The 11,980-nt window shown below is 36.4% G+C and overlaps 1 protein-coding gene across 1 annotated transcript; it reads right to left on the bottom strand.

Moving 5' to 3' along the window:
• Window positions 1-691: 691 nt before the first annotated feature.
• LOC107820074 (glycosyltransferase-like KOBITO 1) lies at window positions 692-11,601 on the bottom strand. The gene is made up of 11 exons (XM_075243686.1): window positions 11,200-11,601; window positions 10,468-10,617; window positions 10,099-10,151; window positions 9,436-9,544; window positions 9,223-9,357; window positions 9,047-9,091; window positions 8,461-8,648; window positions 8,113-8,254; window positions 5,693-5,739; window positions 5,378-5,465; window positions 692-1,338 (listed from the first exon to the last, which is right to left on the bottom strand). Exons 1-11 carry the CDS (start codon window positions 11,545-11,547, stop codon window positions 1,054-1,056), a joined length of 1,590 nt encoding a protein of 529 aa, XP_075099787.1. The 5' UTR covers window positions 11,548-11,601; the 3' UTR covers window positions 692-1,053.
• Between the last annotated feature and the right edge of the window lie 379 nt (window positions 11,602-11,980).

The raw sequence follows: 11,980 nt of genomic DNA, 5'->3' as shown, positions 1-11,980 counted from the left end.
ACCTTAAAATCCAGAATTTCCTGAAGTAAATTTATGAATCAATTGACAATCATTATGCTCAATATTATTTACAAGTTGAACAACATGCATGTTTCCCAAAGCCTGGTGATCAAAGCAGATGCCTCTATTCAATTGGTTAGAGTCCCGTGCTAATAACGTTTCATAAAACAATAAAAGAATGAGAGTATTGTAGCGAAAAGTAGAGAGAAAACTCTTATTGATTTTGGGACGAATTGCAATGGAATAGAACCCCTCTATTTTTAGGGAAAAAGTGACTTAGACACAAAGTAACAAACCCTAGAATCTCTCTAAAATATAGACATTCAACTTAAATACAATTCTATGTATAACAGATTGTATATAATTTATAAGTAATCCTTGTTTAGAGCATGTAATATAAAAATTAGGACAATTTTAGTAAATAAGCTTCAAATATTATATAGGAAGGAAAAAATTTCTTTTTTTTTTTAATCCCTCTAACCAAACATAATATTATTTTATGGTGAGATCATTTACGAATTCTTCCAACCAAACAGCCTTTAGAAATCAGAACGGACGAAATTTACCCGACACCTGCTTAGTAATTTTCTCATTTCTCTTATCCTCTTTCTCAAGGCTTTATCATGATCCGAACCCCGGATTCAAGTTAATAAATGAGTTTAGTAAACAGCCAATCAAAGCATGTGCTTCAGAAAACAAGAGCCTAAAAAATAATCAACTCGTTAAAGGTCGAGTTACTATACATTAAGAATAACCCCTCATCTCCATACCATAAAGTTGGACCTCTGAAAATAAAATCCTTCTAATTGCACCGTCCCCCCGCCGCCCAACTCCAACATCTGTATGCTTCTCTGTATTACAACATAAATTTACACCTCCGCTTGGGTAATAATGATCGGGAATAACCATAAAACCGAAGCAAGAACTAACCCACATCCATGAATCTGCTAGCTTACATCTTAAGCTATACTACACTGATACAAATGAAGACATTCGTCATCCACTCCGTCAAGTTGACAAAAGAAAGCAGCAGAAGCCATGAAAGGAGAACAATTATGCTTCAGTTATGACATCTTCATCTATGCCTGGGGGTGGCCGTGGTGGAATGGCTTCTTCATAAAATTCAAAGTGGGAAGCACTTTCCTCTAAAACTCTTCTGGTAGCTTGAGAATGTTGATTTTTACCAATCTTTCTCGAAGGAAGTGTCTCAGAGGCAGCAGCCTTTGATGAATTGCTACTTTCGATGGATGCTAAAAATTTGTCCTTCGATATAGATTTCTGAGCAGACGAAACGATAGAACTGAAAACACCACTCTCCCTCAAACCTTGGACAATAACCTGCACATGTAAAATAGAAAAGAATGAACAGAAACAGCTACAGTTGGAATGAGTTATAACAATGTTTCTGACATTTTAGGGAAAACCAAGAGATCTCGACTATCTCAAGAGAACAAAATGCAGGCATTGTCTTGCTGGAATAAAGACAAACAGGTTGCTTGAACGAATGATGGAAGGATCTACATTTCCCCAACACTAACTCTTACTCTATATTCAGGGACTTCAAAAGTTGTCATTTCATGGCTGCAATTGACTTGCCATGGCCATGAAACTTTTTATTTTCCAAATACCGCACACTGATTTTCTACGTCATTCCTAATTCTTTTTATAACCGAAAATCCCATGAGTTAGTTGGTCCAATCCCAGTTGTCCTCATAGGTTTAAAACTTGAGGGAGCATGGCCCGCCTCTGTACCCTACTCCCAAAGTCCCACTTAAATACCACCTTTTGTGTCGATGACAAGGGTGAAACTATGCCCAATTCACACATCCCATGCTGCGTCTTTACCCCTAAATCAAAGCCTCAGGAGCAATTCATCCCTAATCTTTCTGCGGGACAGCCTCTCTCTCTACATATTATATTGGAATCCCAGTTGTCCTCATAGGTTTAAAACTTGAGGGAGCATGGCCCGCCTCTGCACCCTACTCCCAAAGTCCCACTTAAATACCACCTTTTGTGTCGATGACAAGGGTGAAACTATGCCCAATTCACACATCCCATGCTGCGTCTTTACCCCTAAATCAAAGCCTCAGGAGCAATTCATCCCTAATCTTTCTGCGGGACAGCCTCTCTCTCTCTACATATATATTGGAATCCCAGTTGTCCTCATAGGTTTAAAACTTGAGGGAGCATGGCCCGCCTCTGCACCCTACTCCCAAAGTCCCACTTAAATACCACCTTTTGTGTCGATGACAAGGGTGAAACTATGCCCAATTCACACATCCCATGCTGCGTCTTTACCCCTAAATCAAAGCCTCAGGAGCAATTCATCCCTAATCTTTCTGCGGGACAGCCTCTCTCTCTACATATATATTGGAATACAGAAAATGTTTTAATACTTCCGACATCATTTTACATCAATTCTAAACAATCGCGCAGTTCTTGCATTCCATATAATCTCTCTCGATCTCGATCTCGATCTAGACATATAATGGAATAGAGAAAATATTTCAAAACTTCCAACATCATTTTACACCGTTTCTAAACACAATCTCCTATTTCTTGCACTCCATATAATCCAAAATAAACACAACCACGATGCTTCCATCTGGTTTTCAGTATTTTCAAATTTATGGCTGCTTCATCCATTGTCTGTGCCAATATGCATGAAATATCACACTAGAAAAACACGAGTGTCCATGATGTCAATTGACGAGACAATGTGATCTGCATACCTCTCCCAACTTTTATTAGTAGAAGAAGATAGACTGCTCTAGAAATTTCTTTCCTCATTTTCATATTCATCTTTAATCTTTGGCGAAATGGCTTCCTGGCCACTTAAACTTGTCGGGTTTTTTAAAGCCGATACATAAACTTTCTATTTTCTCATTTGAACACTCGAACTCGTTTTTTCCATAACTAATAAACACATCTGACAAGAGACCATGTGCGCGTGTATTACATATACACATACGTGTCCATCCAGTCAGCAAATGACCAATGGATGTCTTACACGTCAAGGGCGCGAAAACCCTAATCCTGGTCCCCTAGCAGCATCCTAACAACACATTAGCAGGAGGGATTTTACTATCTTTTAGTCCAAAAACTAAGCCTGCCCAATTCTTTTTCTCTATCTTTTCTTTTCATGTCAATGATGATAACCTCAACAAGCAAAAATATTAAACTGATAAAATGGATGCAACCTATAAACAGAACACAAATTAGAATATTATTTGGACAATAATTATTTCTTTTTCCTTCATTGTTGTCATTCCTTTTTAGTTTTTTTTAAGAAGCTTCAGCAGTTAGAGTAATATAGAATCAGATTTGGACGGCACTAACCCATCATTTTTATTAGATCGAAAATTGCAGATCTAGAAAGAGTGGGGTTGAAAAAAATGAAAGATTGTATTTTGGGTTCTTTTATTGAGATGGGTGGTAAATTGTGAAGAAATATTGTTTCACTTACTCAAATATTTAAAATTTCTGTTGGCACATTGTATAATGAAAGAAACAGAAAGAGAGAGCTTATCATTTTTTCTTTCTCGAGTGTCTATGGCGTAAGTAAAGAGGATGGAGAACGAGAGTTTCTGAATAGAGAGAAACTGGGGAGAGAGGAACGGGGCATGGGGGTGCAAAATTATGATGGGTTTTAATGTTTGTGAAAAAGACAAAAAAAACATGTACTATTCAAGCATGCCAATTAATTGTTAGGAGTATTTAAGGAAAACAAAATATGTATACAATTTTGTACTGTTGGGCGTTGGGAAGGGGGGTTTCACGCTCCTATGCGTCGTGTTCCTCACGCGGGCTGCTGATTAGGACCAACTGACGCCACATGGGCATGGTCAATGGTCAAATGTGTTTATTAGTTATGGAAAAAATAAGTTCGAGTGTTCAAATGGGAACAATATAAGTTTATGTATCGGCTTTTAAAACCCCGTCAAGTTTAAGTGGCCAGGAAACCATTTCGCCTTAATCTTTTTAGATTAAACTTTATCTTTATTAGTAATTTTTTAGAGTTTACCTTGAAACAATATTCTTTAGTTTGAAGTTATCTTTATTATTAATTTTATTTTTTATAAAAGTTCTTTGTCTTATTGAGTGTAGCATACGCGAGGTTACCTATCAATTAGGACTTTTTTCCCTGGAACTGATTAGACACGCTCCAGTTCATCATCTAGAGTTTCTCATTTTTTCCCTCATCTTTTCTCCCTATCTCCTTTTTATGGTGTTGCATCACTTGTTTGATGTTAATATGGTATCGCGTGCCACGCATTGAACAAGGGAAGCTACTTTCTATGATGCTTCGATGTTCAATACCATTTTCCACACCTCCTTGTACCTCTCTTCTGACAACTCCATTTAATAAGAGTTTAATGAAAGAAAATTGCATTTTTTGCAGAAAATCATCGAATGTATATCCCATGTAAAACCCTAACATGCTTTAGCAACTCTCTTAGTGACTAGTCGATTATTCTCATGGTACCTAAAGTATACCTTGGATAACTCTCCTAAAATGTATTTCCCATGTAAAACCCTAACATGCTGACCTTTAGCTTCTCTCTCATTAACTAGTCCATCCTATGAGAAATAGTTTTTTCCGATAAGCTTGGTATCCAGGCCAGCTGGTTCGCACCTCGACTATTCTCATGGTACCTACTACCTCCCACCAATACAGGTACTGAGTATCTCTGTCCACCAAAGCTTTGACATAGGGAAGAAATTACCAAGTGCTTTTACCTCTATTGGAATTTGAACTTGAGACCTCATGATTCTCAACCACTTCATTGACCACTAGTCCATCCTACGAGAATTAGTTCTCCAAGGATGTCCTCCCACAGGTTAGCTGGTTTGCGCCTCGACTGTTCTCATGGTACCTGCTACCTCCCACCAATAGAGGTACTGAGTATCTCTGTCTACCAAGACTTGGACGTAGGGAAGAAATTACCTAGTGCTTTTACCTCCATTGGAATTTGAACCTGAGACCTCATGATTCTCAACCACTTCATTGACTACTAGTCCATCCTACGAGAATAAGTTCTCCAAGGATGTCCTCCCACAGCCAAAATTCTTCCCGAGCAATACCCTATTTCCATTTCCAACACAATAAACGATATATAGAACATATTTCCATCAGCTTCACATGGTTCTTATCAAAATTGATGCTAGAGATATGTACTCATTTCAAAGGCTACACTATTCTTGTGTTCTGAGGACTTATAATCTGACAGGAAGATATTCTTTTTAAGATGACCTATTAAATCGTTCTTGTCCAGATTCTTTCGCTAGATTTACCTCCTCTCTTTTTTTCATACAAGAGAATTGCACTTTTGGACCCAAAGAAAAAGAATTCTGAAGTCAGGTTGTCCAAGCTTACCATGGGAGCATAAATACGAGTTAAAATGCCTTTCCTCAATAGTTTCAGGTTCACCGCTTTGTCAGTCCATACCACATGTTCACGATACCTGACCAAGGAGAAGGCATATAGATCGTTATTACGAGCATTAATTATCTAATATTCTTCAAAAAGATTCTACAAACTGGAAACGTATAGCAGCTTCAGAATTGCAAAGTGTCTACATTGATGAATAAATCAAGCACATAACTAATCCAGTAAGCCACCTGAGTGCTACAAAAAGGGAGCTGAGCGAGATTAGAAATGAATTTAGCTGCTATTTAGAATAGTAATTACCAGTTTAACATCTCATCTTCTGTGGCAGTTGAAGCAATAATAAATGCCTGCAGAAGATACAACATATTATCACACCATATTAGCTCATAAACTATCAAAGTCAAGAAAATAAAACATATCATATTAAATTTTGTATGGACAAGAAAGGAATTTCCTTTGTGTATGTGCGCCTCAAAAATGTATAGTACTTGATGCCATTACATGCATCTAGGGCAACTGGAAAAGCCAGCATTTCTTGGAATACCGACTATAATGCTACCAACAATTGTACTAATTCAACCAAAAATATTCTCTTAAAAGAAGGTTTTCGCGCTTGGAAGATGACTCAAGATCAGCCTCATGAAAATCTTATAACCCCAAGGAGGTTCTACCACGTGGAAACGCTCTTTAATGATACTTTAGTCTTAGCTGGTCAGGACCAAGAAACCACTGGTTTCGCTTGAATTAGAATCTATCTTAATTTTTTATTCTTAAAAGAATCCCCCACGGATCATTCTTAAGACCACCAAGCTCTCTCCAATGAATCCTACTCTTTCTGCTTTCGAGCTACACCGGGGGCTTGATAACTCCCCAAGTTTTGTCTCATAAAAGTTGACAAGTTCAAACTTGGATAATCAAGATATAAAATAAAGCAAGTGTGTTACTAAAACATCATTTGTTTTCCCTACTAACAAATATGGGGAGAAGTATCCACAACTTACCAGAAATCACAAAGCTTGTACACTTATTGTACTTTATCCATTGTCTGGAAACTAATTGATCCTTTTGTGCGCTTTAGCACATTAAGTCCATGAAAAAATGACTTCCATGCATCGGATAGAAAATAATGACAAGCTAAATGAAAATATGTTAAAGTACTAGTTTTTTTTTTAATCTCTTCCATATGACGCATTTTTTTGCTATCAACCGAATATGATTAATATGTCCACATCATGATAGTGTTAGTGGTGAAAGGACCAGTACCATTTATCTTTAACTTAAACCAGCTTGGTTCAATACCAATGCCACTTTTTCAAACTTAGACAGCTAAATTTTCCCATTCAACTTGTTTTGCCAACATAATCAAGGCCCTCATTGTATATGTTGGCAAAAAAAGTTGTTGATGGAGAAATTACGTTGTCTAAGTTTGAAAAGGTGACATTAGTATCCAAGCTAGTTTAAGCTGAAAATAAATGGTGCTGGTCGTTTCACCATTCACACTATCATGATGCGGACATTATAATAATATCCAATTGATAACGAAATAAGTGCCATATGGAAGAGGTTAAAAAAATTAATATCAGATAAATTTTCATTTTGCTAGTCATCATTCTCCCTCTGATGCATAAAAGTCATTTTAGTTTCATGTACTTATTACGCTAAAGATCAAAAAAGGATCAGCTAGTCTTCAGACAAGGGATATAATATAATAAGTCTACAAGTTTTATGATCCATTTCATTCTTTGGCTTACTATTAAGTTGCGGATACTGCTCTCCATATTTGTTAGTAGAGCAAACAAAAAATGTTCTAATAACACACTTGTTTTATTTTATATCTTGATTATCCTTAGGTTTGAACTTGTCAACTGCTATGAGACAATACTTGGGAGGGTATTAAACGCATAATTACCATCACAATATCATTGTGTCACGGGAATATGAGAAGAGTAAGAAATATTGAGGTAACATTGTGGACATAACATATATACTTCTCTATATCTATTTATTATAATTTTATTTTTTCTTGTGATTCACCTACTCCCTTTTTTCAAATATAAAATTTTAAAAAAAAGGTGGGCTAGTTGAAGTATTTCCTTTTGCTATTCACTTGTTAATTGTATCAAAAAAAGGGATGTATATGATGATTAAATTAATGAGCCTCTCCCCTTACCTTCCCTTACTCTTAAGGAACCAAAAGAGGGTAAACGCCGGTAATCTAATCTATTTGAATCAGATTCGATCAAACCTTAAAGTAGGCTACTAAAGGCCGAAGACATTTAGCATTGATATAAAGAATTCAAGTTGGCAACTCCCCCCCCCCCCTTTTAGCTTATAGTCATTCCTCTCTCTTGTAGCAATCCGGTCTCTAGTCGATGGTACTATTTAAAAGAGAATGCCGTGTCGTCCAACGCACTTGACCACTGCTATCGATCCGACAAACCAAAGCATCCTGGCCAACCGACTAACCATTGAAAATGGAAATAGGGGAATCTTTCCCCAAACCCAGTAGCAAATTAAGCAACTTGCATAAAATAATTGGAAGAACCAAATATGGATTAGATACAAAACAACTCCTCTCAAGCAACAACCATGAAACTGTAAAAATTATGGAACTACACTATCCAGCAGTAACATGTAAACAGTACTAACACAACAATAAGAAAAAATATTCTCTTATTTCCACATATAAATGAAACATAGAAAAATAGCAAAAAACTCACAGATCTATCGAATTCTAACATGAAGCATCTCTTAACATCCTCCTTTGTGGGCTTACAACCACATCTATCTCGTCTTGAAGTCAAGTCAGAAAACTTGGAATATGTGTAATGCAGAACTGCAGCCTCCTCCAATTTGATCTCCCTGTCATATGAATAAAATTTAATATGACGGAAAATTCTAGAATATCAGCATTACAAGGAAAAGCATTGGAATATTCATACCATCCGACACAGAAATATGAAACAGTAGAAAATTGTCCCTTTAAGATCCAATAAGCTTGCATTAACTTAGGGCGAAAAGCATAATAGACAGATTATTACGTGAGAGGTTATAGATTCCAAACATACTTTGGAGTTTTCATGTAATTGTGCCATCTATGAGCCCCATTGGGACGAAGATGGTCCTGAATTCGAGCAGCTGCTTTACCATTGCCATACGTCAAGAAGTAATTTGGATTGCCACGGGTTGCTTCTTTATACATGCCAAAATATGTATCCTTTGTTAGATGGTCATAATTCTTCTTGAACATTGACACCTATTGTGATGGGTACATTGGAAAAGAAAACAAAAGAAAAACAGTCTTAGGTGTCATACGCGAAGCTAAATTCACATAACATTGAGAAACAACAGATATGACAAAAAACACTTGAAAATTTTCTGATCATGAGGTCAATAGCAGAACAACATAAGAGTTCCATTATTTACCTCAAAGATCCTGTCATGGTCAAACATATATAAAAATTTAACACATAGGAAAGATGCAACATTGCTAATTTAGACAAATCACCTCTCAATTTCTTACTGCACTTAAACAGCTGAATCACCGGAAACATATTAATGCATCAAATCATATTCTATGATCGAAGTAGTTTTGCCCATCAACAACAATGTGCAGTTCAGTAACAAAATAATGAATTGCAAGTTCCAGCTTACCTCCGTAAAAGGGTCCTTGATGTCATCTCGTTCAACACTGCTCTCCTGAATAAAAAAGAGTACATTAAAAAATGCTTTATGACAGTTCCAGCAGTAAACAACATGTTCTGAGAGTTAATCAGACACGCACTGTCTATAAATATCTGTTTCCAGAACACTTTTTCCAACTAACTTACATAGTTAGGAAAGATAACCATGTCAACATTTGAAGGGACATCAAGCAGCAACTGCCTCAAAGAATACTCTCGAGCACCTGCTGGGTGTAATAACTCATCTGTGTCTAGATGAATTATCCAATCCATACCCGCATCCTGACATTTCAGCATGTATTTGGATCATCAGCTATGAGACTAGAATGATAGATGATGCCAAAGTAGAAGAATTCATACCCTTGCCATCACTATGGCCATCTCCATATTAAGAGATTGCTTCACAAAGAGCTCATAATTGCAAGGTTTATAGAAGAAACTTGACAGCCATGTTTCATTCCAAATCCGGCTAGAACAAAATGAGAAAACATCAGTGAAACATAGGTAGACAACATTGGACATGCAAATGTGAAAGGTACAACCATTAACAAAACTTGAAGGCCACATTTCGTTCCCATCAAAGAAGATCAAAATTAGAAAATGCATGTCAACGAAATGTATGTAAAGAAAATGACATGCTAATGCTAAAAGATGAAAAAACTTAGCCAATTTTCAACAACTCAATGAAAAGTAATTTTACAGTTACAGAAATAATGAAAATATGAACATAAGAAGAAACAAAGTTAAGCAACAAAAATATTATAGCCCTTTTCTATTAATTTCCTATATTTCAGTGTCACCAAACCAATCAACAAATTCTTATATTTTTAGAAATATTCCATGGTCGAAATAAATTGCAAGCCTATTTAATGCTAACTATTTCTCACACAGTTACAGCCAACAGGCAAGAAATAATTTACAGCAATAACTTCTGTCACACAAATTTGGCATGAGCCCAACCAAACAGAATACAAGAAAGAATAGCCAGTCCTTGAAACAATCAGAAAATGTCAATTGACAGACCTTTTGGCTTGTTGCTCCTCTAGCTCTCTAGTTCTGTATATTACTTTTACTCCCTGCAGAAAACAAAACCCAGTTTAGGGAATTGAAATATGCCACTTGAGCCTTAAATTAAGTGGGTAAACTGGATTTGGACTAGTATATATTAGATTTATCTAAAAAAGGAAAGAAATCTGTGAAAATTGCATTAGAAGCAATCATTTCATAAGAGCAGCCACGGGATTGCTATTCTTGAAAACATCTAGATAGAGCTAATTGATGGTAAGGTACGGAGAGGCAGCTGCCCAATCAAAATCGTGGCCAATACCATTTAAATATCGTTTGATGATCCTAAAATTCAGTGATAAGGCAAATACAGGCTGGGGAACTTACGGGAATGGATTCAAGGACTTTAGAAACATCAGGAGATGCAGCCTTTCCTTCCACGAAAAGCAAAAATGATGTTACCCCAATTACTTTATGATAGAACATCCACGGTAAGATCTGCTCTAGGCCAGCAGATGTACTGGTTGTAATACATATCTGCATAATGGAGAAACATTAGTTTTCTGTTATAGGGAAACAGTTAATATAGAGGAAGCATGTTAGCAACTCTTAACTAGGAACAAATGCACTAAAAATCTGTTCAGGAGATATCGATTGGTTGAAGGTGCTGGAATTTCAAAAAGGAAAAGGCTGTAGAAACCTTTTTCTTGATAATTATTTTGTTGTGGTTACAACTACTATGCCTCAATCCCAAACTAGGTGCTACAAGATGCAAATGGGAAGAAAAAAAATCTGGGAGAATTTCTCAATTAGCTAAAGGAGTTTAAGTTCTATGCATTGACAATATGAGAACTGTTGACACTATCAGGTCATAGGTACAGGTATATCTCTTGATATGCATTAAGTGGTAATTTAGTAAAAATGGTAACCTATTATCGCAGGTTAAAATTCACTGATAGTGTAAGGAAATCTTTACATAGTCCGTCTATATAACTTAAATCATAGCTTACAAATGGCATGAACTATAGATACCAACAATGCAAATTACTCACAAAAAAAAAACATTCCAGATCGATCAAAAGCCAAAACCCTCACAAGCAAATTAAAAAAAAATGAAACCTTGGGTTTGAGATCTGAATGAAGTTTGAATTTCCAGTCTTTGTAGTAAGGAAACGACGGCGTATTACTATGAGCGAGGAGAGAGCAATCTGATGAGTGAGAAGAAGAGTGAGCGACAGTGGACAGAGGAGAGCTGTCCATGCCGGGAAATTTGTTAGACTCTTCAGGAGACCATCGGGAGATTGGATCGTCAACTCCGCCACCACGCCATTGAAGAACAAAGGCAAAGACAGCTAAGGATAGAGGAAGGATCGTAAGGAGGAGAAGAACTTTCGAGAAGAAGGATTGTTGGGAAGATGAAGAAGAAGAAGGTGGTTGGGGTCTGAGGGAGGTGTACAGACCCGCCATTGGAGAGGAGTTGAGGGGTGGAGTGAAAATTTTGGAAATCTCAACAAGTTTTGTAGTCTTTTAAGTTCTTTACTTATAATAATTTGTGCTTTGAACCCTGGTAACTGTTATCTTTACAATTACTCCACGTACTTTTGTTTTCTTATTAAGAAACTACTACAGTAACTAATAACTTGTGACTTGTCCGTAATCCGTATGTACAAAAAGTTCCAAACTTGGCATCTTGATCACATTCACATGACATCCTACTTACCACAACAATTATCAAAAAGTAAATCCTGTTTAGGACTATAATAACAAATAGGTTCTATATGCCAATTGTAGTGTACCTAACGAGTGCATAAAATAAATATTTTTAATTTTCAAGAAATTTAACCAAACGTGCTAGTATTAATTAAATATCAAAAAAGAAACAAGACCGTTCCAAAACAAC

The sequence above is a fragment of the Nicotiana tabacum genome, chromosome 22 (genome assembly GCF_000715075.1).
Source record: "Nicotiana tabacum cultivar K326 chromosome 22, ASM71507v2, whole genome shotgun sequence".
NCBI classification, from domain to species: Eukaryota; Viridiplantae; Streptophyta; class Magnoliopsida; order Solanales; family Solanaceae; genus Nicotiana; species Nicotiana tabacum.
Note: the sequence above shows the minus strand (reverse complement) of the source record. Positions and strands in the feature narration are given on the sequence as shown.

Excerpts from the sequence above, each read along its gene's own strand:
- LOC107820074 (XM_075243686.1), bottom strand. The coding sequence starts at position 11,547 with ATGGCGGGTCTGTACACCTCCCTCAGACCCCAACCACCTTCTTCTTCT. Across the intron at positions 8,649-9,046 it reads TCAAGGACCCTTTTACGGAG|GTGTCAATGTTCAAGAAGAA; the intron begins GTAAGCTGGAAC and ends CCATCACAATAG. Across the intron at positions 5,466-5,692 it reads GAAGATGAGATGTTAAACTG|GTATCGTGAACATGTGGTAT; the intron begins GTAATTACTATT and ends CTCCTTGGTCAG.